The 24,121-nt window shown below is 36.4% G+C and overlaps 1 protein-coding gene and 1 long non-coding RNA gene across 18 annotated transcripts in view; both read left to right on the top strand.

Annotated features, from left to right (window-relative positions):
• The window catches only part of bru3 (CUGBP Elav-like family member bruno 3), a 467,269-nt gene that overhangs the window by 414,391 nt on the left and 28,757 nt on the right, over positions 1–24,121 (top strand). For all 17 annotated transcript variants that reach the window (XM_087414567.1, XM_087414561.1, XM_087414566.1 and 14 more), the window contains one exon: positions 24,040–24,119. In XM_087414567.1, the coding sequence (XP_087270693.1) occupies positions 24,040–24,119 (80 nt within the window). The remainder of the gene's footprint in view (positions 1–24,039; positions 24,120–24,121) is intronic.
• LOC147907091 (uncharacterized) lies at positions 64–24,039 on the top strand. The gene is made up of 2 exons (XR_015547748.1): positions 64–8,836; positions 9,854–24,039. It is a non-coding gene; the product is annotated as an uncharacterized LOC147907091 (long non-coding RNA).

The following is a 24,121-nucleotide window of genomic DNA, read 5'->3' as shown; positions in this document are numbered from 1 at the left end:
ATGCAATATGTTCGTGTTCGCGAAAACATATGCGTCGGTAGTATACCGCGAAACAATTTCTGTGGCCACCGATGCAACGAATTCCGCCTGTACTTTCGCACATCTAAAAGCGGTAGGTGCGACAGCCTCTCTTTCCCTCTTCATCACGTTATTATTTATGCTAACGCCCGAAAACGTTGCCCGAGACAGGTTGAAACACAAAAGGCCGTCGGGTTAATAGCGAGCACAGCCATAGCAAATCTCTATGTGGCGATGCATTTCGAGCGATCGATACGAATTACTTTGTAAGCCTGGTTACGTCGACTACGCAGTTCAGCGTGTTACTGAATTATTTTATTGTTTGTGAATTTAGCTAATAACTACAGCATCAATAATCGATGAAAATTGCACGTTTCAACGTGAAACTTTAACTATGAAATTTTAACAATACAGAAAATGATAATGTAAATTGAAAAATTGAGCACCCACACACATTTTATATAAAATTTGATTATAACTATTTGATTAAAAAAAATTTCAAGACGAGATTTACGACTTTCACATTATTTTTTTTTCGCGTTGTTCTTTATTTCGAATCACCCGCAGCAAGGAAATGATAATACAAAATGATTCCAATATTCATTGTCATCGCTGAAAGTTATAGCATACATAAAATAAACTATAGATTTTCAGTACTCGCAAGTGAATATCGGAACGCAGCCATAGAACAGAGCCATTGTTTTTACAACTGATATTTCCGAGTCACCCCGGTGTACGCTTACGTGGCATGGAATCTACGTTAATGCTAGTCACACCCCAACGCGGATAATGGCAAGCAGTTATGTTTGAAGCTCATTCACCACATTGATTTTCCTTTTCGGCCCCTCATGCCTAAAAGTCTCGTCGACGAGAAACTTGTTACTGACCCGAAAAAAAAAAAAAAAAAATAATGACCCTCTATTTTCAGTGAACAAATTACACGCGTTTTGAGCTACACTGATTTGCGCGCATTTACGATATAAATACATAAATTTCATATTTTATATGCAAATTTCATATTGATGATATAACGATTAAATTATAACTGGGTATAAAATTAATTATAGTAATCCTCAGTAAATAGACAACGCTCTGTAGCATTTTTAGAAATCGGATTAAATGATCGTGACTCTCCGGTTCACTGCAAAGAAAAATTCTTTACGGTAAATTCTTAACAGAAATATCGTTGCTTAATTGAGTAGAAACTGTAATCAGTCGGAGGTCTCTAACTTTCATTATCGCAGACTCGATATTACCGAAAAAACTTGAGCGACGAAAGGACTTTTCACCGAGAAAGAACGAGGTTGGATCCCATCGGCGAGATGCGTTCCATGTTGCGCGCCTTGAAATCACTGACCCGGCATCAAACTTTAACGGGCGGTCACCCCGAAGGTCGGAGAGAGCCGGATTGTGTCCGCCTCTCTCAATATTCCCCGACGATATATATATATATATACACCATCCAAAAACGTGATCAATTCGAAGGGTAGCGCGTATTGGAGAGACTCAAATATAGAGACTGCACGAAGTCGTCATAAAATTCTCCATCGTGCTGCAAGCGGCGGCACCGCGACGTAAATCGTGCACGGAAACCCGAGCGTGAACCCGTAAGAGCATGCGAGATCCCGGGAATAGAAGGAGACGCGGAAGGGCGACGAGAATTTTCACGGGGGTCGCGCCCAGGAGGGTCTCGTTAAAATTCGCGAGCAACGTCGCGGTCGCAGGGAAGAGGAGGGCTCGGGAAGAGGAGAGTGGGGCGTAAAAGAAAATAAAGAAGCGTTTAATATTAATGTCGCGATTCGTGAACGTGTCACGTAGTGGACTGTCTCCGGTGGCGGTTACCCCCTCGCGGCGATACCACGGGATCTCCTGTCGTTCTATAATGCGAAATAACCGTGATCGCGCCGCACTCCATGCCGCGACAATTTCAATAAACGATAAATCTTTCGGCGCATACACCGTCATCCGAGACCGATAGAAACGAGGTATACCGTTGTTGCGTGACGTCGATCGACACACATTTCGGTTACGTGTCATACGAGAAAAGCTTATACGCGATGCATAAAAAAAAATAGGATCTTTCTTCCTAATGAGAATAGATCGTATAAAAGCGAACTTGTTAAATAACACGATAATCTTATGCGAGATAATTACTGAAATAATATTGAAAGCTGTAATACCTATTATTTCTTTCTAATATCTAGAGAGGAATTGTAACTCTATGAATTTTACATATACTACTACCGGCTATCTAATAATTTATTCATCGATTTCCATTTATTTATTTTCTTCTCGTTCGATTCTATTGAATTCGTTAATTTATGAAACGCGAAATTGGGAAATTATTATGCCAATATAATTATCTGGATCGTTGAAATTTTCACTCTTGAATAAAAATTTTAGCATACATTTTCACCAAGATACATCAATATTCTTAATAATCATTTTTTATAGACTTAATTTTATACAGTCGGGTAACGTTATTAATGGCGGACATTCACTTATTCAATATATAAAAGCGATATGAAGTCTCCTTGAACTAATGACGAACGTATCTGTATATTATAGATCGTATCTTCGCTCGAACTATTTACACTATCGTGTAAATCATTCACACCCTCTACAAGTTATATTAATGCGTATTTATTAAATATATACTGTATTCAATATTTGAGCTCAAACTTGGATACGAGAAACTTGAAGTCAAAATAGAATTTGCTGATACAGGATGTAATCATAGTCGACAAATATTGAAGTTTCACTGGCAATCGCGAAGCATATCGCGCTATAATCTTGTCACTGCATTGACAATAAGAAAAATGGTTGAAAGTGAACAAATCAGAAGATTCTGATTAAATCAATCAGAATTTTTAGTAGCAGATTCAACCAGAAAATTTTCTAGTAACTTTTTTTTAACCAGAACATTTTCTAATTAAATCTACTAAAATTCTAGTTGAGATAACCAGAATTTTAAATCATATTCTCAAACATTTTTCTCAATGTGATAACTCATGTCGCAAAGAAAAAGGTTCCATTTTCATACGTATTTCAGCTGAACTCCGATTTTGGTTTGTGATTACTATGATAGTATGATTACCCGGATTTCGAATATTGATCTTTCATAGTAACCCTCGAGGCATTTCGTTCGCGCTTTTAGCCCAAAATAATATCGTCCCACCCTCCGACAGACAAATCAAATTTGTCGACGTGCTACGTTTCGACTTACCCTCTCGCAGAATAGGCGGTGAATACGATTTCTCCCTCCTGCATGCCTTTGTTACATCGTTCGGATATGTAGTGACAAGAGGGTGACAGGAGATAGAAAGTGGAGAAAAGTGAGGCCGGAAAAAACTCATTTTTCTACGAATAGACAACACGAGTATCCCGAAAAGAACGTTCCGATTTAACGACCGTTAATCGCATTAGAGGTTTCGACTTTGACCAGTTCATCCACCAATCGTCGCTGTACCTCTCTCTCTTTTTTTTTTATTTTCGCGGTCTTTTCCGCTCTTTCTTTTTTTTTTCTTTTTGCACTGCGCTGCCGACCGCAGTCACCGCAAAACCACGGCCGATCGTCGCGGTTTCACCACTGGCCACGCGGGAATGTTAATACTTGTTTAGCCACGACCGATTTATCGGGGAGAATTAAAAACACAATTTCCGGACGCGAGCCGGAGAACGCGTGTCTAATAGAATCACGACGCAATCATGGGAAGCGATTTTCACGGCACGCCGCGTTTCGTTCCGCCGATTACTCGGCGTTAAAAACGAAAAAAGCTCATAGGAGTGTTCCCAGCTTTACGAGGCTAGTCTCGAGCTTTAATATCCCCTCCAGCTCGAAGATAAAGTTGAAGAAGAAAAATACTCTGCTATCAATGGCTGCGTTCAGCAGAGAAAGCAACTTTGCAACTGTTGTAAAATTTCTTTAATGTGATTGCACTGAAAAATATTATTTCTAGTTAAAAATGGACGAATCAAAATTTTCTGGTTTTCATTAGAATTCTAATTGGATTAACCAGAATTCTGGTTGATACAATATTTCTGATAAAATTTACTAGAATTATTCTTATTTTTACCAGAATAATTATATATATCAATTAGAATTTTAGTTATTTCAACTAGAATTCTAATAGATTTAACCAGAAAATTCCGATTCGTTCATTTTTCATCAGAATTACTATTTAATCCAGCCCATTTTTCTCAATGTGATTTTGCACTTTCCGAAACTGAGTTCCTCACTCAGTTTCTCACTAAATCACTGTATCATACACCAATCATTAATTGAAGAGTCTTACAACACATTGCAATTGCAAAAGCACTTTTGCTGCTGAATACAGCCAAGCGAGTGGCGCGCGTCTTGTCGCGTATCAATTTCATTTTCGAATCGGCGACATCGCGGCGCATACAGGTACATGTACGCATCCGCAGTATTTGCGTAGCGGTTATTTTATCGGAGCCTGGCTTCTATTTTCGAAGCACACTGATAAATTCGCTCTACGGTTTATTCTTCGCTTTTTCGAGCAAACATTGGTATTCCATCGACGTCGGTCCGCAACGCCGTCGTGCGGTGCGTATTCGCGATGCGCGATTAAAGATCCCTGTTGACTCGAATCGGAGAACGCAAATCGAGTAGCCGGAAGCACGCAGAATTTATTTTCGCATGCAAATAGAGGAGAAACATCAAATCCTACGAGATGGGAAATTAATCGTTCTTTCGTTTGCCAGGTTCCTTCGATTATATAAAAGCGGTTGTATTTTTACCGCATGATGGCGAAAAAGGGATCTTAGTCGATCAAACTTGGATTACATACACACAGAAAAAATACGCAATTAATAATTACTTGCTTCAAGCATCTATTTTAAAAATACATAAATCCGCAAATCTATCATAAGTTCATCGCAACTACTAAATTTATTCAAAATGTATTCTAAATCCCAGTAAGTTTAATATTTCAATCAAAATTATTTCGATCACTTTTATAACATTCTTCAAAAGAAAATTAATTCTTGATTCGAGTACGTATATATTAATGAGTTTGTCAAAAGTATATTTTAAAATTATTATCAAGAAAATATTTTCTTTGTTTAAGATAACCGTTACTTGAAAGAACGAAAGAAAGTAAATTTTGAATAATCACTCTTCCTCATAGCAATATAGCACAGCATGATATATTATTTTTGAGTACGCGATAAACAAAGATTTAAAGTTAACATTGCAGTTATTTTTTAATTATCCTTTGCAGGAAAAATAAAGGGAGACGAAAGAAAGACTTGAGGGAGACGAAAATTTGAGTACAAGCATGCGAACGTGGCTCTCTAAAAGCGCGAGGGTGAATCACAAACCTTCAGGGCAGCGATTTCAGAGTCGCCTCGATCCGAGGGTCGGCCGGCCGACTGTCGCATGTAGTTTTATAATTATTGCGGGCCTCGGGGGATTACGGGATTGGGCTTTATCGTATATGAAATGCATGCAAGCGCACCCATGCACGCGTCACACGTGCGCGCCGATCGCACATGTAGCGAGATACGTATCTCTTTCAACCCCCTCGTCCCTTCGTGACAGGAGGGATGAATTGCACGCGAATGCTAATTTCAACAATTTCGGCGTGGACGAACTGCAATTTTTGGAGCGCGCACTTTTCTTTACGCGAACGTACTCCGGAATTCATCTACAACAATAAATTCGCATGACCGGTTCTCTCTTCGGGCTCGACGAGGTCTCGTCGACGGCCATCGTAAACACAATGTAAAGTTCGGCTAAAAGTTCAAATCGCTTCAAGGCTCTATCGTCGCGTCACGCCGCCGGTCGATACTCGCGCGCATGTACATGTACAATATATATCACAGCCAAATATACCATGTACGTGTGCTTTCTCGTGGAATAGCAAATACACATACATGTTACATATACACAGGAGTCTTGGCGGAGGAAACGAAAATTCGATGGTTCGTCGTTCGATGGGTGGTACCCACCACCGCTGCCGCAAATGTACTCTGTAGGCAGATTAACGCGCATTTACGAAACGCGCACATACGCTTACGTGCGTATACGTGCGTATACGACTTTGGCGACTATCGACAGCAACCGACGTTACCTACGTTATACCGTATCAACCCCTTACTCTCCGTTCAGCTATCCTCCCATCTCTCCTGCCGCGCCGCCCGTTGCTGCCACCCTCGCGTCGCCTCTTCCGCGCGCAGTAATCCAATCATCCACGTCCTACGATTTGTACGTAGTAATTCCGTCTGTTTGATCATCCGAACGGCTCGGCTTTTCCCTACGCGCGCCACCGTTTGTTTCAATACGGCCTCCTGCTTGTACGCGAGCATACAGGTAACTGCGAGCGATACGCGAGATTTGTATGGGTAATCGCTGATTGGTGATTGACGAAACCGTTGACGGAGTGATTCGACCGTATATTCGTGGAGAAGAATGAAAAATTGTAACGTTTAAAAATGGCTATCATAACTTTTTTTTTTCAAATATAACGCGATGATAACTGTTAGGGGCAGATTGTAATGGTTTTGTAGAGTCACTAGATTTTACTTTTTTTTTTATTTGTGATATTAACGTTGGCAGATAATGCGGAAAATTAACGGTGTTTATTTAACAGAGGAAGGATTTATTACTGTTATTATTTATTGTGCATTAAGAAATTATAAAAATATATACAAATGGTGAGACACCACCAGAACCGCTGCTACTCTAAGTCCCCCAGAAAACGAAACGAATTGCAAGTTTTAAATTTCAGATAATTATTATAAAGAGATAATTAAAATACACAGAAATTTATAGAACGTATGAAGATAGTTTTAGTAAATAAAATAAATAATAATGTTGAAAGTATGTATATAAATACAAGATATAATTGAGATAGTAAAACGCAGAAATTATAAAAAGCAAACAGACATTTAAGATAAACAGTATTATGTAGAACATTCGGAGACGATAATTAAAGAACATTATAAAATAATAATAATGATGAACTTTATGCGATTTTATAAAGGCGATTTAAGTTTTAATAAAAGTATTAGTTAATGTTTTGGCATGCAATATAATTGGCATGCGAAATAATTAGAACATATAGAATCTTATTTAATCTCTCTTGTTAAGTTCAAATATCCAAAAAGAACAAGAAATGAAATTAGATTTATCATGTAAAAAATAATTTTATTAAAGTATCTAAAAATTTAACTGGATACAGATTTGAAAATAATTTTATTGGACAATTAAATAATTATGTAAGACGTTCAAATAGGTTGTTAGAATATAAATATTTTGCTCACTATATTTTAATTTCTTACATAACAACAAAATTATTTGCAGATCTATAGCTACTTAAATCTTTAGGTACTTCAATAAAATCGTTCTTTTCATGTAAAATCTTTTAATCGACGTGCAAAAAATTTATTGCTCGCATGTATCTATTATCAAAATATTCTAGACGACATATACTATTCAAATAATTCAAAGCTCGAATTTGTTATTAACTTTAACGTGTTAAGGATGATTTTTATAATGTAACATTTATTACACAGATAAAGTGATTTCTGTCCTGTAATAAATTAAATTATTAAATTCTCATGATATTCGAAAAGATAAAATTTTGGTTGCCAGGATTTTCAGATTATATATATATATATATATATGTAATCACGCGCCTACACCGAGAAAAATGGTTGAATTAAATATTTCCACCAATTCTGGTGGAAAATGGACGAATCAGAATTTTCTGATTAAATCTTAGTTGAGTTAACTAGAATTCAGATTGATATAATTATTCTGGCAAAAATAAGAATTTTAGTAGACTTTTACCAGAAATGTATTGTATCAATCAGAACTTCGGTTATCTCAACTAGAATTCTAATAAATTTAACCAGAAAATTCTGATTCGTCCATTTTCAACCAGAAATTGTTTTCACACAACGTAGTATAGTTTTCTATTATAAAATGAGTACTAGTTCTCGTGCGAAAGGCGGATGAATTCCGTTCATTTATTCGGCGCACCGACCACACGCTGCATTCGGCAATGTACTATTTTCCACGCGTCATCTGACGTGATCGTTAATCCTGGATGTCGAGCAAGACGATAATCCCGGGTGCAACGGGGCCACTACAACGGCCGTTTCCGTCGGACCTACGAGGTCCTTCATCTATCGCTCTTCACCTGTCGATAATACACGTCGGGAGGCGGACAAACGAAAAAAAGGAAAAAAAAAGGAATGGGAAAATAAAAGGTAGGACGTGTTTTCCCCGCACGTCTCGTCACCCGCCTATGAGCGTAATGATGCACGTAATGTACCCAGCCGTGGCTGAATCGTTTAACGCGCGGATAAGCAGCGGTATTTCCATTACGTGAGAAACATAGGCTGACTCGTCGTTACGAGTTTCATAGTGCATTACAAGCGAGGGTTGGCAGAGAGATCGGGCGCACATCGGCCACAACAATAGGGGGATACGGTAGGGTGCGTCGATACTTCGGGCGCGCGCAAAGAGAGGGGTTGTATAAAAGGAAGGAGACAACGGTATAAACCGACCGGCAGTGGGCATGTGAGAGAGAGAGAGAGAAGAGAGCGCACGCGAGAACGCCTCCGTAAAATTCCTCGTTACGATTACGACGTGGTCGTTGCCGTATCCGCCATCCACTGACGGTCACATCCCGCGACGCGAAGGATACGAGATGGATTATTAAATTTCTAGTGCCGCGCGCGTGTGCCGCGTTATGAATTTCCAACCCTCCCTCTTCTTCACAGGAGGCTCGATCCTCCAGTGAAAATCTTGGAAAAAAGCCTCCCACGACTACGATCGCTGTTTACGGTTCGTATAAAAATGTGAGGCACATATGAGATCGTTGGGATTATGTCCGGGTATCTATAATCGTGTTATACGACAGAGCATTATCCCAAGGGATGCATTTGATCAATTGCTTTCTTACTATGTTATACAGCTTTTAATAGAAAATGATTGTAATTAATAATAATATATTTATGATGAGAGGGAGACATATCGATAATAATGCGAATTTTTTTCGAACATTTCTTTCGTTGTCAGCCATAAATTTTAAAATATATGCATTACTGAGTGATATTATAAATATTATAAACAATTCATAAATTGGTTTTATAAACTCATTTTTCACATTCTGTGATTTACATTTAATCTTATAAAAATTATGATTTTCTGTGATTAATCACTGACGGTTTCGTAATAGTAATTTTCTTGTAAAAGTATTCACAATCATAGCTAGAAAAACAATATTCATATTCATCATCTACTCTCTCTTTCGTATTAAGTCTAACTATATAAGTTAACTAGAAGATGAAAAATTGGGCTTTAACGAGGAAGGATAAAGCTAAATACGTAATAATAATAATAATGTACATATTTTAAAATTTATGCTTGATATCACATATGTAACCAATTTGTAACCAATTTCTTCTTGACGAGAGATATGTATAATTAATCTTTCAAGTACTTTAATTAATATTTGCACACAGTACATATTTATGTGTGCAAGAATTAATATATTTTCAAATTTATAGCTGACGTCACATATACAATATAAAAAAACTCTCATTCTGAAATATGTCCAGATATGACATGATGAGTACGTATTATTTAAGGTCTGCTTCGACTGAAAATAGAAATTTCTCATACTTAATTAGAAGTATTATTTAATTGCAATCATCTTCTATTAAAAGCTGTATAAAAAAATCTTGTACACGTGTCGCTGTATTTTGTGTTTATTTTTGATTTATCTGAAATAAATCTGGGTCGGTGTTAACGTAAGAATGATTGCAAATTGAAAGACAATAAAATATTCGGTCGATACAGCTATAACGGGATTGCCGCATTGCATTGTGGAAAAAAAAGTACAGCAGAACGCTACGTGCAAACGAAGTCACAAATCGCGCAGTGAATGAGATCGAATAAAAAAAGGTAAAAAAATATGTATATGTATATAAGAAGATAGAATCGTGCGACTATTGTCTTGTCCTCGAATTTCCACTTCGTAGATAACAAACCGTCGCGTTTGCTGTGACAGCATGGAAATAACTATGACAGCGACATTATCGACATTGTGATATAAAAGCTAACGGCGTCAGTAGGTACGCGAGTATACGTTATTCGCGAAGAGACCTGCTTTTACAAAATATACTTGTAACTGATTATACGTTACAAGCTCGGCCGTACTTGATGCTACGATGATCACGACGCAGCACGACAGCGATGAAGTTAATAATGGATTATTAAATCTCCCACGTTACTTTACGACATAGTTCTACAGTGCCCACGACCTGTTAAGCTATCGTATTAAAAGCACATTTGCTTGATCTAGATATATTATATGTTCAATATATCTACATATCTACGTCTAATCAAATTAATAAATTTTTATTATCCATTAAAATAATTAAAATCGACATAAAATAATAATGTCAAAGTGTCACGAAGGAACATACATTAGTACCTATCATTATAATGACTTCCGAATAACTTACATTTTTTTTACATTTCAAAAGTACGTTGTCTGAAACATGATAAATATATACGGCAATATATATAAAAAAAGTTAAAATTTAGGCTGCAATGCGAGCGGACGAAATAAATTATTTATTTTAATAATTATTTATTTTAACATATTAGGGTTAACAACAAATTCGGGCTTTGATTTATTTCGATAATATATGTTACCTAAAACATTGACAACAAATATATGCGATCAACAAATTCTTTGATCAGTTAAAAGATCTTAGGTCAAATTATGTACGATTTATGTGCGTATATTAATATATCTAATGTCACTCAAATCATTTGATCGATTTTTTGAAATTTAAGCTTAAGAACGATATCGATAATTTTTTTTCTTCGTACAAAGCGCGATAATATCACAAACGTAGAACATTCCAAAATCACCATCGTTCGTAAAAACGATATATTTAAAAAATATTCTATGTTACCACTTATATTTATAATATTTACGTCATGATGAAAGTCGAGCGATAATTGATAAGCGGAATGCAACAAGTAACTCACGATTAATGGTGTCGCCATTTTCTCGTTCCTCTCTTTATACTCCTAGGTTAAGAATCTCTCCTTTCTGCTATATCCTTTCTTAGTATATCCTTTCAGCTTAGTATATCCTTTTGCACATTTTGTAATCACACTATCACTATCACTCGAGTGACATACATGGTCGATTATAACCAACCGGATGATTTAGGAAATGTGGATTATCGCGACGACACGACACCATTACACTTTACAAGACGATCGCGTGAACTGCCTGTTGCGCAATTTCTCGACACTCCCGACATTCATTCGTACTACTTAAATACTTATTGGCTTCCGATAGACAGAAAGATACATGATCGCGATAATCCGACGGAAGGCTCGCTATCCACCGATTACTTTAAGATCATTTCTGTATGTCAACGCCCGATCTCGAATTCCGTTCTCGGCGAGAAAATGGTTACGTTCAGCAGAAAAAGCAGCTTTGCAATTATTGTAAAATTCTTTAATATGATTGGTCTTGCCACTTAGTTCCTTACTGGATCTAAATGTATAAATCAATCATATCTGAGAATTTTGCAACAGTTGCAAAGCTGCTTTCTCTGCTGAACGCAGCCATTGACGCCCACTGCCGGCCCGCCGGGCTTTCACGAGCACCTCCCCCCCTCCTACTCCAAGTTTTTTAGAAACAAAATGACGAGCCCATACTCAACGATTTTCAACATATTCATAATTTAAAAAGTCGCTTAGACACAAATGACTTCCGTTTATACAGTGAGAATTAATATGAATACACACGCAAAAATATATACTGTACGCAAATAATAATTATTTGTTTCAAATATTTAAAAAGTTCATATTTCCGCAAATCTATCGTAAGCATCAAATTTATTTAAAATATATTCTGAATGTTCTTAGTAAGTTTAATATTTCTATCAAGATTATTAAATTAAAACAAATTCAATTCCTTTATTGTATAATGTTGTTTCTTTAATAAACTATTTATATATTTTTTAAAAAGAAATAAATTCTTGTTTTAAATATATCATATATATATAGTTTTTCTAAAATTTGTAATAAATATATTTTTTGAATATCATGAAGAAAACATTTTTTGTTAAAGATACTTAAAGGAAAACAAGTAAATTGAGTAATTACTTTTCTTAAGCAACAAAATTATATTTGAGAAGAAAATAGTTCCATTATATTAAGAGTTTATCCGGTTTATCTAGACTTTTGATTATTTAAATTTTATCTGCAAACTCTGTTTCGTCCATTTCCAACTAGAATTCTAATTAATTCAAATTTATTTCAATGCATGTTTAAGTCAATATAATACTTACAAATATATAAAACATTTTTCATCGGAGAAGAACAAAGACAAACTAAATTAATTTAATCAAATGAACAATTTTTTCTCAGTGTATACCGGATGTACCGAAACAATTATCCGTTGTTCGATTCAAAATTTCCGATATTACGCACGTAATATTCATTTTTTGGCGGATTACAAGACGCGAAGAAGCTTCTTATTTAAATTATCCGACGAAAACGACTTGCTTGTGACGTTACAACTACAGTACTATTATCTCTTTTCGAGTAAAAAAATGAATAGTTGCGACAAAACGAGGCTTTTTTATATCGAAATACAACACATTTTCGGGCAAATGACGGATGCTACGAAGTGACACGCGATATGCCGAATGCGACGCACTTCACTCGCTTGACGAATATTCTAGAAAACGAATGCGCCGAGGCAAACATCCGTTGTTTGATTCGGAACTCCCGACATTGGTTGGCACGCGATATCTACTTCCGACGCACTAAAAAGATGCGAGATGCCAAATGCAACGCACTTCACTCATTTGATGAATATTCCACAGAAAACGAATGCGCCGAGGCAAACATCCGTTGTTTGATTCGGAACTCCCGACATTGGTTGGCACGCGATATCTACTTCCGACGCACTAAAAAGATGCGAGATGCCAAATGCAACGCACTTCACTCATTTGATGAATATTCCACAGAAAACGAATGCGCCGAGGCAAACATCCGTTGTTTGATTCGGAACTCCCGACATTGGTTGGCACGCGATATCTACTTCCGACGCACTAAAAAGACGCGAGATGCCAAATGCGACGTACTTCACTCACTCGATGAATATTCCACAGAAAACGAATGCGCCGAGGCAATCATCCGTTGTTTGATTCGGAACTCCCGACATTGGTTAGCACGCGATATCTTACTTCCGACGCACTAAAAAGACGCGAGATGCCAAATGCGACGAACTTCACTCACTTGAATATTCCAGAAAACGAATGCGCCGAGGCAAGCATCCGTTGTTTGATTCGGAACTCCCGACATTGATTAGCACGCGATATCTACTTCCGACGCACTAAAAAGACGCGAGATGCCAAATGCGACGAACTTCACTCACTTGACGAATATTCCAGAAAACGAATGCGCCGAGGCAATCATCCGTTGTTTGATTCGGAACTCCCGACATTGGTCGGCACGCGATATTTCCGACGCGAGATTGTAAAGCGTAAAATTATCAACGGCCAACGACTCGTTGAATCCCGGCTACGTCGATATGAGAAAACACTTTTCGAGAAAACATGAATAGTGACATAGACAAAATACGAAGCACTTTTTATATTGATGGAATACAGCACGCGTTGAGCACTTTCAGACAAATGACGGATACTACGAAGTGATACGCGATACGTCAAATGCGACGCACTTCACGAATAATCCACATGAAGGCGACTTCAGACGATATGGCCATGTATGCCAACTTCACGCACATTCGTTAAATATTAGCCTGTATTCACTTAGATAATTGTGCATGTTACGTGTGTAATATTTGCTAACGTAACGTATATTGGCCACGTTTTGTCTAGAATTACTTTAAAACGGTGCATCAAGGCAATTGTTGTTCGACTCGGAATACTCGACACTGATTAATACACGATATTCACTTCCGACGCGACAGAATAAAAAAACGCGACATCGCGAAGCGTCCGCACTTTGTGACGCCAAACGACAATTATTTGTTGCATGCTAATAGCATATAGATTAACAATATTGACACACAAAACACACATAAACTATTAACAAAAGTTAATATACTTTCTACATGTCTTAGCTATAAGCGTCCGTCGTATAGCATCCTCGAATAATCACTACGATACCGCGATCGACCGCAATCAACCGCGATCCACTGTCGACTGAACTGCAGAACTGCTTACCAATAGGTCTGTCGCGTTGCTCATTGGTCTAAAATCCTCTAACATCAAAAAGAGATAGACGCAATGTAAACAAAGTACGAGGCTCGAGCCTCGCTTTCCAAGAAATCGAGAAAGGGGCCCAGGCTCGAGCCTCGCGTTTTGTTTACGTTGTGTGTTACTGTCCTTTTCCTTCTTATAAGGAAAGGCTTCTTCCTATAAGTTTTTTTGCTCCTTCCTGATTTTTATGAGCCTCGCTTTCCAAGAACCGAAAAAAACTTTCCCTTTCGAATGAACGGTTCATTGATTCTCCGAAATCAAATATGATATGCCACACTTCGAGGAATTAATTGTAAAGTATACGAGAATTATTATTATTATTATGAGATATTATTAGATTAAAATAAAGTCTTAAATTATTCGTTCTTACATTTCTGTCTCCATGACGAGAGAAAAGATTGACCAAAAGATTTGGGGAGTCTCGGAAGGCTCGCTGATATTTTTCAAAAAAGGAATTAGTGGCGACGTAGACAAAACGCAAGCGAGATTCGAGGCTCCTGCTTTTAAGAATGTAATCCTTGTAAGAATGAAACAAAGAAATGAATCGTTTCTTTTTGTGCGAACGACGTACGCTGAAAAATCAAACGCCATCCATTCCGAGAATTAATTAGAAAAAAACACGATATCGCGGGTTATAAATTCATCACTGTCTCCACGATAAGAACCTGATTCCGAGAATTTAGGACAATGAGAAAAAGAGGAACAGCACGTTCGTCTTAGCACGACTACCAAGAAAAATAGATTAGTGACAAACGAAAGGAAGGCTCGAGCATTAGTTGCTTGATACTAGAAATGCTTTGAAGCGTTCTCTGATCAATTAGTAAAATTCCTTTTTCGATTAATCAATCGAATACTTCAAGACATTTGTAACGTTCAGAAGATATCGACGTGATAACAGAACACTATTCTGTTTTTGCGACTTTACAATACAGCGTACTTATGATTTACGAAACATCGACACGGCCAAAACTGTAATTTTTTAATTTTTTTATCTTTCATATAAAAGACTTTAATCTAACTACATTATTATCTAAATATTTTTATGAAAAAGGATTTTTAATTTAATTTATTATTATTCTAACATTTATTATTATTCTCTCTTTTTACTTGTTTATTAATTGTTATCAAAAATTTTTATATTGCTTTGCAAATTGTCGAGCGTTATTATACTTGCTTATTTGATTTTTAAATCTATAAAGATAAAATTAAAAAATAATCGCGTTTATTCGAAATAGACAACTTAGTATCTTCTTAAGTAGACTATATCTATTATTTCTAAAATTAAGCATTGCTTTTGAGATAATATTTTTATAACGACAAAAGTAAAATAAAGAAATCAATTCCGAATAAGCAACAAATGCTGCGAACTTTATATACGATTAATTTAACATGTACTTTAAGATGCAAAATAATCCGCATTATTTCTTTTGCGATGCTTCTCGTAACAATTTTTCAAGTACAGATTAATAAACGCGTTGAGACAATCGCCTGTTATTCGATTCGATGTAACTGACAATGAGATAGTGAGTTGAAAGGAATCAGGATGAGAAATCTTTTGTTGATTTGGTGCAGCGCATCGTTCGAAAAATAACAAACTACTTAAATGTAAATAATACGAGCGAGACGAGCGATATTGTTGAGATTATTACGACGAGACAATAGATAAGAATTATTTGTCGCAAGATATATATTATACTATCGAGTAGTATGCCGACCGTGAAACGAGACACACTTTTTAAATTCTAAATACGTAGTGATACAAGCATGTATGTCTCATATTATGTCTCTTAAAACTTTGAAAACATATCGTTAAGCTTTAGGAGTCAACCATACTTTAGACGATCTATTGTATAATTTATGTCAGAGTTCAGAAGATAGAATTCTAGTCACGATTTTACATGTCACTTAAGTAGCAAAAACAAAAATTAAAATGCATGGCTTAAAAAATTAGAATATACACGTATGCATAAAATATACAATATTAAAATGCATACAAATATCAAGATATACAGCATAAGATTATAAATAAAATTATCTCCTGAAGGAAATGTAATGCAAATTTCAGATCTAAAATAGGTTAACAACATAAAGATAAAAATAATATAAATTTATTAAAATTAAGCTTTTATAAATTAACAAATATTAAGACAAATTTTCTAGGATATATTTCATTACGATCTTCGACGAATGAAAGAAGCCGTGAAAATAATTAAGGAAATAACCCGAATCCTGCGTGCTTTAAATTTAGTAGTTAGGAATGCTCATATTTTTCCGGATTCCTGTTAAAAGAGAGACGGCTAATTTTATGCGCTGCTCGGCTGACTGAGTCGCGACATTTCTCGAATGTAGGACGAGAGACCTTCCGGTCGAAAATTTATCTCCCCCGTAATAACACCGTGGCACTGGCGCTTTCCGGGTGTGTCACGCCCGGTAACGGTTCGTGTACGTGCCCGTGTCTCTTTGTCTTCCGCCTTCTTTCTCTGCACGCTCTCCGTGCATCCCTCCGGGAATGCGGCCGTGTCCGCATTATAATGGCATTACGTGTCCTCACATTACACTTGCTGTCCCAGCTCGTAATACACATTTCTCCCCACGTTTCACTACCCCCTACCCCCGCTCCTCCACACACATACCTGGTCTTATTTTTTTCTCCTCGGATACGTTCGTCCCGAATATATCCTACATCGTGATACGGAGTTGTAGTAGTATTTACAGAACCTCGGATGAGAAGGTGTCGTGCGAACACCATTGAAAAATTGAGAAATGGCGCCGAAAAAAATGTCACCTACCGTGATGGAGTCTAATGAAATTTCGTGAAATTATAATATTATATTAGTTATTTTTTCGCAATTTAAAAATACGATAGAAATCATATTTTTATTCAGTGTAGTTGATATTTGGAATAAAATTTTGTTCTCTTTGAGAGATATATATATCAACTAAAATTTTTTATAATTGATTAATAAATATTCGTATTTTTCGAACTATGAACAATGATTTAAAAAATATCTTATGAAAACTATTTCGCAAATTCCATTGATTAAATTCCAATTTCATGGCGCGAGGAGAGATTCATTTAAAATTCTCTTCAATCACATCTTATAATTTTTTGCCACTTGAACTTTCCAAAAAAATATTTATATTTTATATCTGTCGAATTTTTGTGCTTGTCTGAAAGTTTGCTGCTTTCCCTGTGCTTATGACGGTCCTCTTGTTCTTCTGGTTCGTTTCGTCCTCGCAACCTCGGCATCCCATCTCGCGAATATAAAAAGGGTCGACACGAGAGTTTAGTAACTTTGTCAGCGTTTTTAATGCTCGCCCCTTTTTCGTTCCGACTCCCGTACTTCGTTCACTTCTCATACCTAGGATCCAATAGACACTGCCGGCCAAACACTTTGTAAAACCTGCAGCTGTAGCAATTATTCTCGTAGAATTCGTGCTCCATTCCCACGGAATTTAGTGGCTTCGTTAATGAAATGAACTCGTCCATTTCTGCTGTCAATGGCAATTCGTATGATTCATATTAATCAATACAGCGCCATTACAGTTGCCAGACTGTTCGCTCTACGAAACACACTCCTCTACATGAAAACTTTCATTCCTACGTAATCACGATAATGTAACAATTTATTCCAGAACTACGAACGGAAGTAATAAAACAAATATAATTTGTTTCCAATTCTAAATTCAAATGAATAAAATACTACTGATAATGCTTATACATTTAATTTAATTTAATACATAATTATTATATATATGACTTTTATAATTAAATTTAATATTTACAATTACTATGATTTTTATATCGATATGAAAGCATATTTAAAATTCGAGCAGATGGTTAGTTGGCTCTCGTCTAAAAAGATGTAAATTTCATCAAGTATCGTGCGAAGTGCAGAACGAATCGAATGCCACGAAATAACGTACGTGAGAGCTTCACGTTACGAGCTCGATATAAAATCCTACCTGACCTATTCCGGGTGGTCGCACCTTAATAGACATTTCGCGAAGTCGTTAATAAATTTTTTTACTTTTAGCAAGTCCCTTCTTTCAGTACTCCGCGCCATTAGCGGAATAGTCGGAACTCCACCCATTCGCTGCGTGTCAGCAGGATTATACGTATATTCCTTTGACACGAATCTATCCGGTTTAGCCGGATATTTCTTCCTCTGTATTTTTCGCGCGATAAAAGTGTTCTGCTTTTTAATCATAACATGAGAGAGCACATCATTTTCGAAAGCATTGTATTCTGAAATTTTAGGAAAGACCGACTTGGGAGTAAATTGAAAATTTACATTACTGACAGATATTATCATATGCAAACTCGATTGTGTATCGATGCATACTTGACATGATTATTATAAATAATTATTGTACTAATTATTAACGATTCTGTATTTGCGCTTGATTTGTTTCTGCGTATTAATCGTATAACTTCCGGTGTTATACGGAATATCACATCAATGTTAATTGACAAATGATCATATTAGCTTTCACGTCGGTTTGTATATTTATTTCAAAATATCTAAAACATTTATAAAGTACTTAACTGTCACCATGTTGTGTAATACACTTTGTAACAAAAAGCGCGACAATTCCCTGTGCGTTCATTCTTAGTAGTTACAAAACAAAAAAAAACAGATGTTCCCTAGCGACTTTTGTAACCACGTCGCAAAGGTTGACATACGAAGCGCGTATATCGACGGGTCTATATTCAAATCACCCTTTTTCATCAGCAATGGTAACAGATGTTCGTCGCCCATCGATCACGACGATTCTATTTTCGAACTGACGCTTCTTTCGGAACGTCAACTACGCGTCTGGATAAAAGATCTATCGATCGGGGGTATAACGCCTTCGCGTAACGTAGCGAAATAATTACTCTCTAATGAGGCCCTCTAACACCGAGGCGAACTCAAACGAGAGAGCGCGGCATTTTTTCGAACTTAGTTCGCGGCTTGATTTAATTATCAACTGTTGATTAATGAAGCGTACAACTTCCGCCAAGTTTTACTCACGGAAACGAGTATAAGAAGATCGATCGCTAAACGCGCTATATACCTCGCCTTGACTCGCTATCGAGCGGCAGCTCGTCAAACGAGTTAACACACCCGTGCTATAAGGCCACGAACCGTTTATAGTAGTAAAAGCGAAGCTAATGGCGCGACACAGTTACAGTGTTAAAGAATAATTGAATAAGCGATTACAAAGAGGGAAGTGAATAGAAGTTGTCTCTTTGCTGCTCGCTCGACATTGTCGACGTGCGTAATAAATATTTTATTCTTCTCGAGCTGCTTGAATTTAGAACGAACGTTTATACTTTGAAAACCATCAAGAAAGTAGAATGTTTTGTCAGCAAAGGGGTTTCTAGCTCGCGTGTCGATTGCTCTTATACCGTTCCATCATAGAAGACAGAATACTTTGGTAACTTCGCAGCGTTCAATTACATCGCAGTCTTAATAGGATCGAATTACTTTAAGCGTAACGCCCTGAGTGAACTAATTCGCGACGATATCTGAGCAGCTCGATGGATACGTATATGAGAGCTCGCGAGTAGTCGTGATGTGACATTGCTCGCGTCGTAGTAGTCACTCGGTGATGACGATGGCTGCGGGATAAACTTAGGCATGTTTGCCGAGCAATCAAATATATGAGTGGAAAGTCTCGTGGGCACTATCGATCGACTCCAAGTCTCCGTGATGATGGGTGGTGCACGAGAGATGGTTGGAGAATTGGAGGAAGAAAGATTCAGGACGAAATGGATGCGGGAGAAGTCCACAAAACTCAGCTCGCCACTATGAAGAGCCATCGATTCGATCACCGCTTGATTACATTCACTGTCTGTTGCTGGATGTTATTTATATTATGAAAGCAAAAGAGCATTAAATATAGTCTTGATTCGAGTAGACGGAAAAAATCGTTAGAATAGCAAATATAAGAAATATAAGATTCTAAATATTTCCTACACATCTCTTTATAATCCAAATAAACAATTTCTCTAGAATAACTATCGTTAGCTTACTTTAAAAGTAATACAATTGAAAAAATGTAATTTTCGAGCTATTACTATAAATGAGTTAGATGAAGATTACTCTATCAATCATCAAATGTAACTAACTTAACTTCACAGTTTGTCTGTTATATAGTGTTGTTTTTAAGATTTTTCACAGAGATTATAATACTTTCTACAAAAAATCGTACATTTTTAAATGTGTTGTTTTTGTAAATAAAAAAAAGAGAGTTTTTTTTTACAGGGAACATTTAGAATTAAAATAATTTTAATGATCAAAGTTTAAAGAAAAAAGTTTGTTTTATTTTAAATTTAGTCATTTTAGCTTTGAGCAAGGTAAATATTAAATTGTTTGTAATATTTCGAGTTATATTACTTTTGATGAATTATTTCGGATTTGTTATTATTTTTTGTAGAATATTAAAGTTGTTACACAGTTTAAAAAGGATAGTTTTTTAAGGGTTGTGAAACGAAAATGACAAAAATATATATTTGAACAAAAATATGATATTTGATGTTTCTAAAACTACATCTCTTTGTTGATATCATTTGATTAGCCAATAATTTTTTATTAAGTTAAAAACAATTTTTTCCCTTTTCTATAAAACTTAGTATTTTTAGTTGTGTTTTGAAGTAAGGGAATATTTTGAAAAATTTGCCTTCGTTTTATTATTGTAATAACAAGACATTTTCCGGTTGATTTATCTTATATATTTTATGTTATTATATTATATTTTATATCATATTATAATATTATCTTGTCTTATTTATTTTATATATTTTTTTTTGTTAAAAACAAAACAACACACACATATACATACATATAAGTATACCATCTTATTTATAAAAATCTACATATTTCTTAGATAAAATCTTAAACATTTTTTATAAATTATAATATTTATTATTTTATCATGAAATATATGATATATTTTTTATGTATGCAAAAATAGTAGAAAAAACATTATACATACGCGATTTCACATATGGATATATGCGAAATTTCATGAAATTCGAGTCTTTTATTTTCGCGCGAGCTTGCATCCCGTCGATGCGAAAAACGCCGAACAAAAATCTCAAGTGCGCATCGTTTTCGAGAGATCCGTAAAGAAGGAAAAGATGAGGGAGGAACGCTTTGGAAGCTCCGGCAAATTCTTACGTTCGCCGTATACGACTTCAGAATCTATAGGATTCGACAAGGGACTCGTCTGTACATTTACCCGATATCGGTCCTTCAAAAATTTCGACCATTTTTCCATCTCGAATTCCCTCGCGAGGCGCACGATAATCGCGAATAATTGTCTGTTCGAATTCTGTAAATTAATATAATAAAAGAAAATAGAATGACCGAATTTATACTGATCGAATTAATTTATTACGTATTAATCTACATATTATGCGAATTGTGAATATATATTCGCATGCATACATTAACAGTAGAATCTCGATCCTGGTTAAATATTCGAGGTTTTCGAGATTCAAAGGCCTGATTAATGTAGCGGCATGAGGTTGACATGGCGACATTATCATCGCTACAATGGACGCCAGGTGTTCCAGACAGGAAGGGCCAGAGAGGCAAGGAGTATAATGCCGTCAAGCAACGCCACTTAATGAGCTGCCGGGAACAAAGCGGGAAGAACCGCTTTGTCATTTTTTTTCGTGCTCCAATTACTTAGCGTTTTAGAACAGTTGTACGTGATTATCTTTTCTTTACTCCGCTTCATCTAACACACCTCGTGCGGAATGTACAGTATTCTTTCACGAAAATTGATTTGCATAAAACGAATAATATAAGTTCTACGTAATTTGTTTTACACCAAGCGTAACGTAACATTCGTGATATTCATATAACATTCTCATATAATTCATCATAAAGTTTTGAAAAATATTCGTGATATATCGATCGAAGATCTAAAGCTGTCCGTCTATTCCGACTTTCTTGTATCATATCATTCAAGGAAGCAAGAGATGGGAGTTCGAAACTGAATGTCGAAGACGAGGGCTGCCGAGATCAGAGGAAGGTCCAGAACTTAGGAAAGGGACGGGTCGGTACGTTATCTTGTCGTACTTCAGCAAGTACGGGGATGGGCGTCCTCTTTTCGCCCTAATTCCCTTCAATCCCTGATCCATCCTATCCTCTAGAAGCATATCGCAATCGAGTTTCGTTTATTTTTCAAGAGGCATCCGTTCGACAGAAATTGGCGAGTATATTGGACGATATTCGATCCTCGAAAAGATTAATCTCATTTTTTTAAAAAGCGTTACCACGTTACGCAATTCTCGCGTACAGTCAAACTCGCAATGTATTTCGGTTTCGGCTCTAATTTTAACGTTGTTACGTTAAATTCAATTATTACTTTCGTCGATTAGTTTTTTCATGAGATGAAAAACTCGAGGCATCGATCGAATCAAATTTACTAGCTATAAAACTCAACGTTCCCCGAAAAAGAAGAGAAGAAAATAAACCGATACGATATCGCCTGCTATCGGCATAAAATATCGTTTGGGTATCGCCATATGACGCGACCTCAATGCACAGGAAACTCCTCCAAGTTTCTTGCCCCGGTGGTAACATCGAGAGGTTTATTTTTCGAACAAGTCCGTTTCGACAGATCGAACGATCCAGTGGATTATTATCTCGTTTATACGACGCCCACGCAAAGGATGGCAACAATTGCAGCGCTGCATCGTTTTCCTAGCGACGATACAAATAGTTATTGCACGAAACCGCGATCACCGTCGTCCCGGATTACGAAGCGCGTTGTCCGCGCGCGGTAAACATCTTTTATTAAAGTGCAAGTTGCGCTCCGCTGGCGCGTCAATTTTTCAAAGAGCCCCCGAGCTCTTTGTCTTCACCGCGTCTCCATCTAACTACCGGCGATGAGCGCACGTGGCAGGTGGTAGGAGAGCGATTAATCGTTCCATCATCTCGTCGCGGACAGCCTCGCTCCTCGACAATGGCGGAAACGGAACCCCCTTTCGCCGCGGATCACTCGTGAAGATAAAACGGATAAAACTATTTTCGCCTCCTTCCGGGTTTTGAGTACGCCGTGGAATTTTTGTGACAAAGAAAAAGGAAGAGCCGGCTGCCGCTGCTCACGACGCTCCTTCCGGCAAATGAATAGCGAACGTTACGAATTCTATTGAATCTTTTATTTCGCTTCTATCTTGGCGAAAAATCGTATGGTTTTAGATAAGCGTATTTGTACAATAATACTCTGAAAAAAATATACTCCATTTTAATAAATCAATTGTTTGAATAGTATCGACTAAATATTTACTAAATATAAAAATATATTTATTTGATACAAGAACCATCAATTTGATTTAACAATCATCTTTTTATTGAATAAATATTTATTTACTGTAAGTAAATGTTTAGTTGGCACTATTCAAATAAATATTTATTAAAATTTAGTACACACTTTTCTCAGTGTATATACAGTGTATATACAGTAAATATTTACTGAATGTGTAAAATTTATCTTGCGGATATTCAAATAAAAATCTTAAATAAAGACAATAATAAAGACTATTTTGTAATATAATATTCCTCCCGTATATTGTGAGAGATATTAGATCCTTTCCTATTATGATAGAGAAAGAACAATATTTTCAATATTTAAGATATTGGCAATACACAAATTGTAAAATCTATCATGACATTTTTCACGCTTATTTAATAAAAATCACTTCTCTTTTTGTTTCAGGCTGTGCCTTCGTGAAACTTTCGTCGCACCAAGAAGCACTGGCAGCAATAAACTCTCTACACGGTAGCCAAACTATGCCGGT

Source organism: Acromyrmex echinatior, chromosome 16 (assembly GCF_024713525.1).
Source record: "Acromyrmex echinatior isolate Ae372 chromosome 16, ASM2471352v2, whole genome shotgun sequence".
Taxonomy (NCBI): Eukaryota; Metazoa; Arthropoda; class Insecta; order Hymenoptera; family Formicidae; genus Acromyrmex; species Acromyrmex echinatior.
This window is presented reverse-complemented; position numbering and strand designations above follow the sequence as displayed.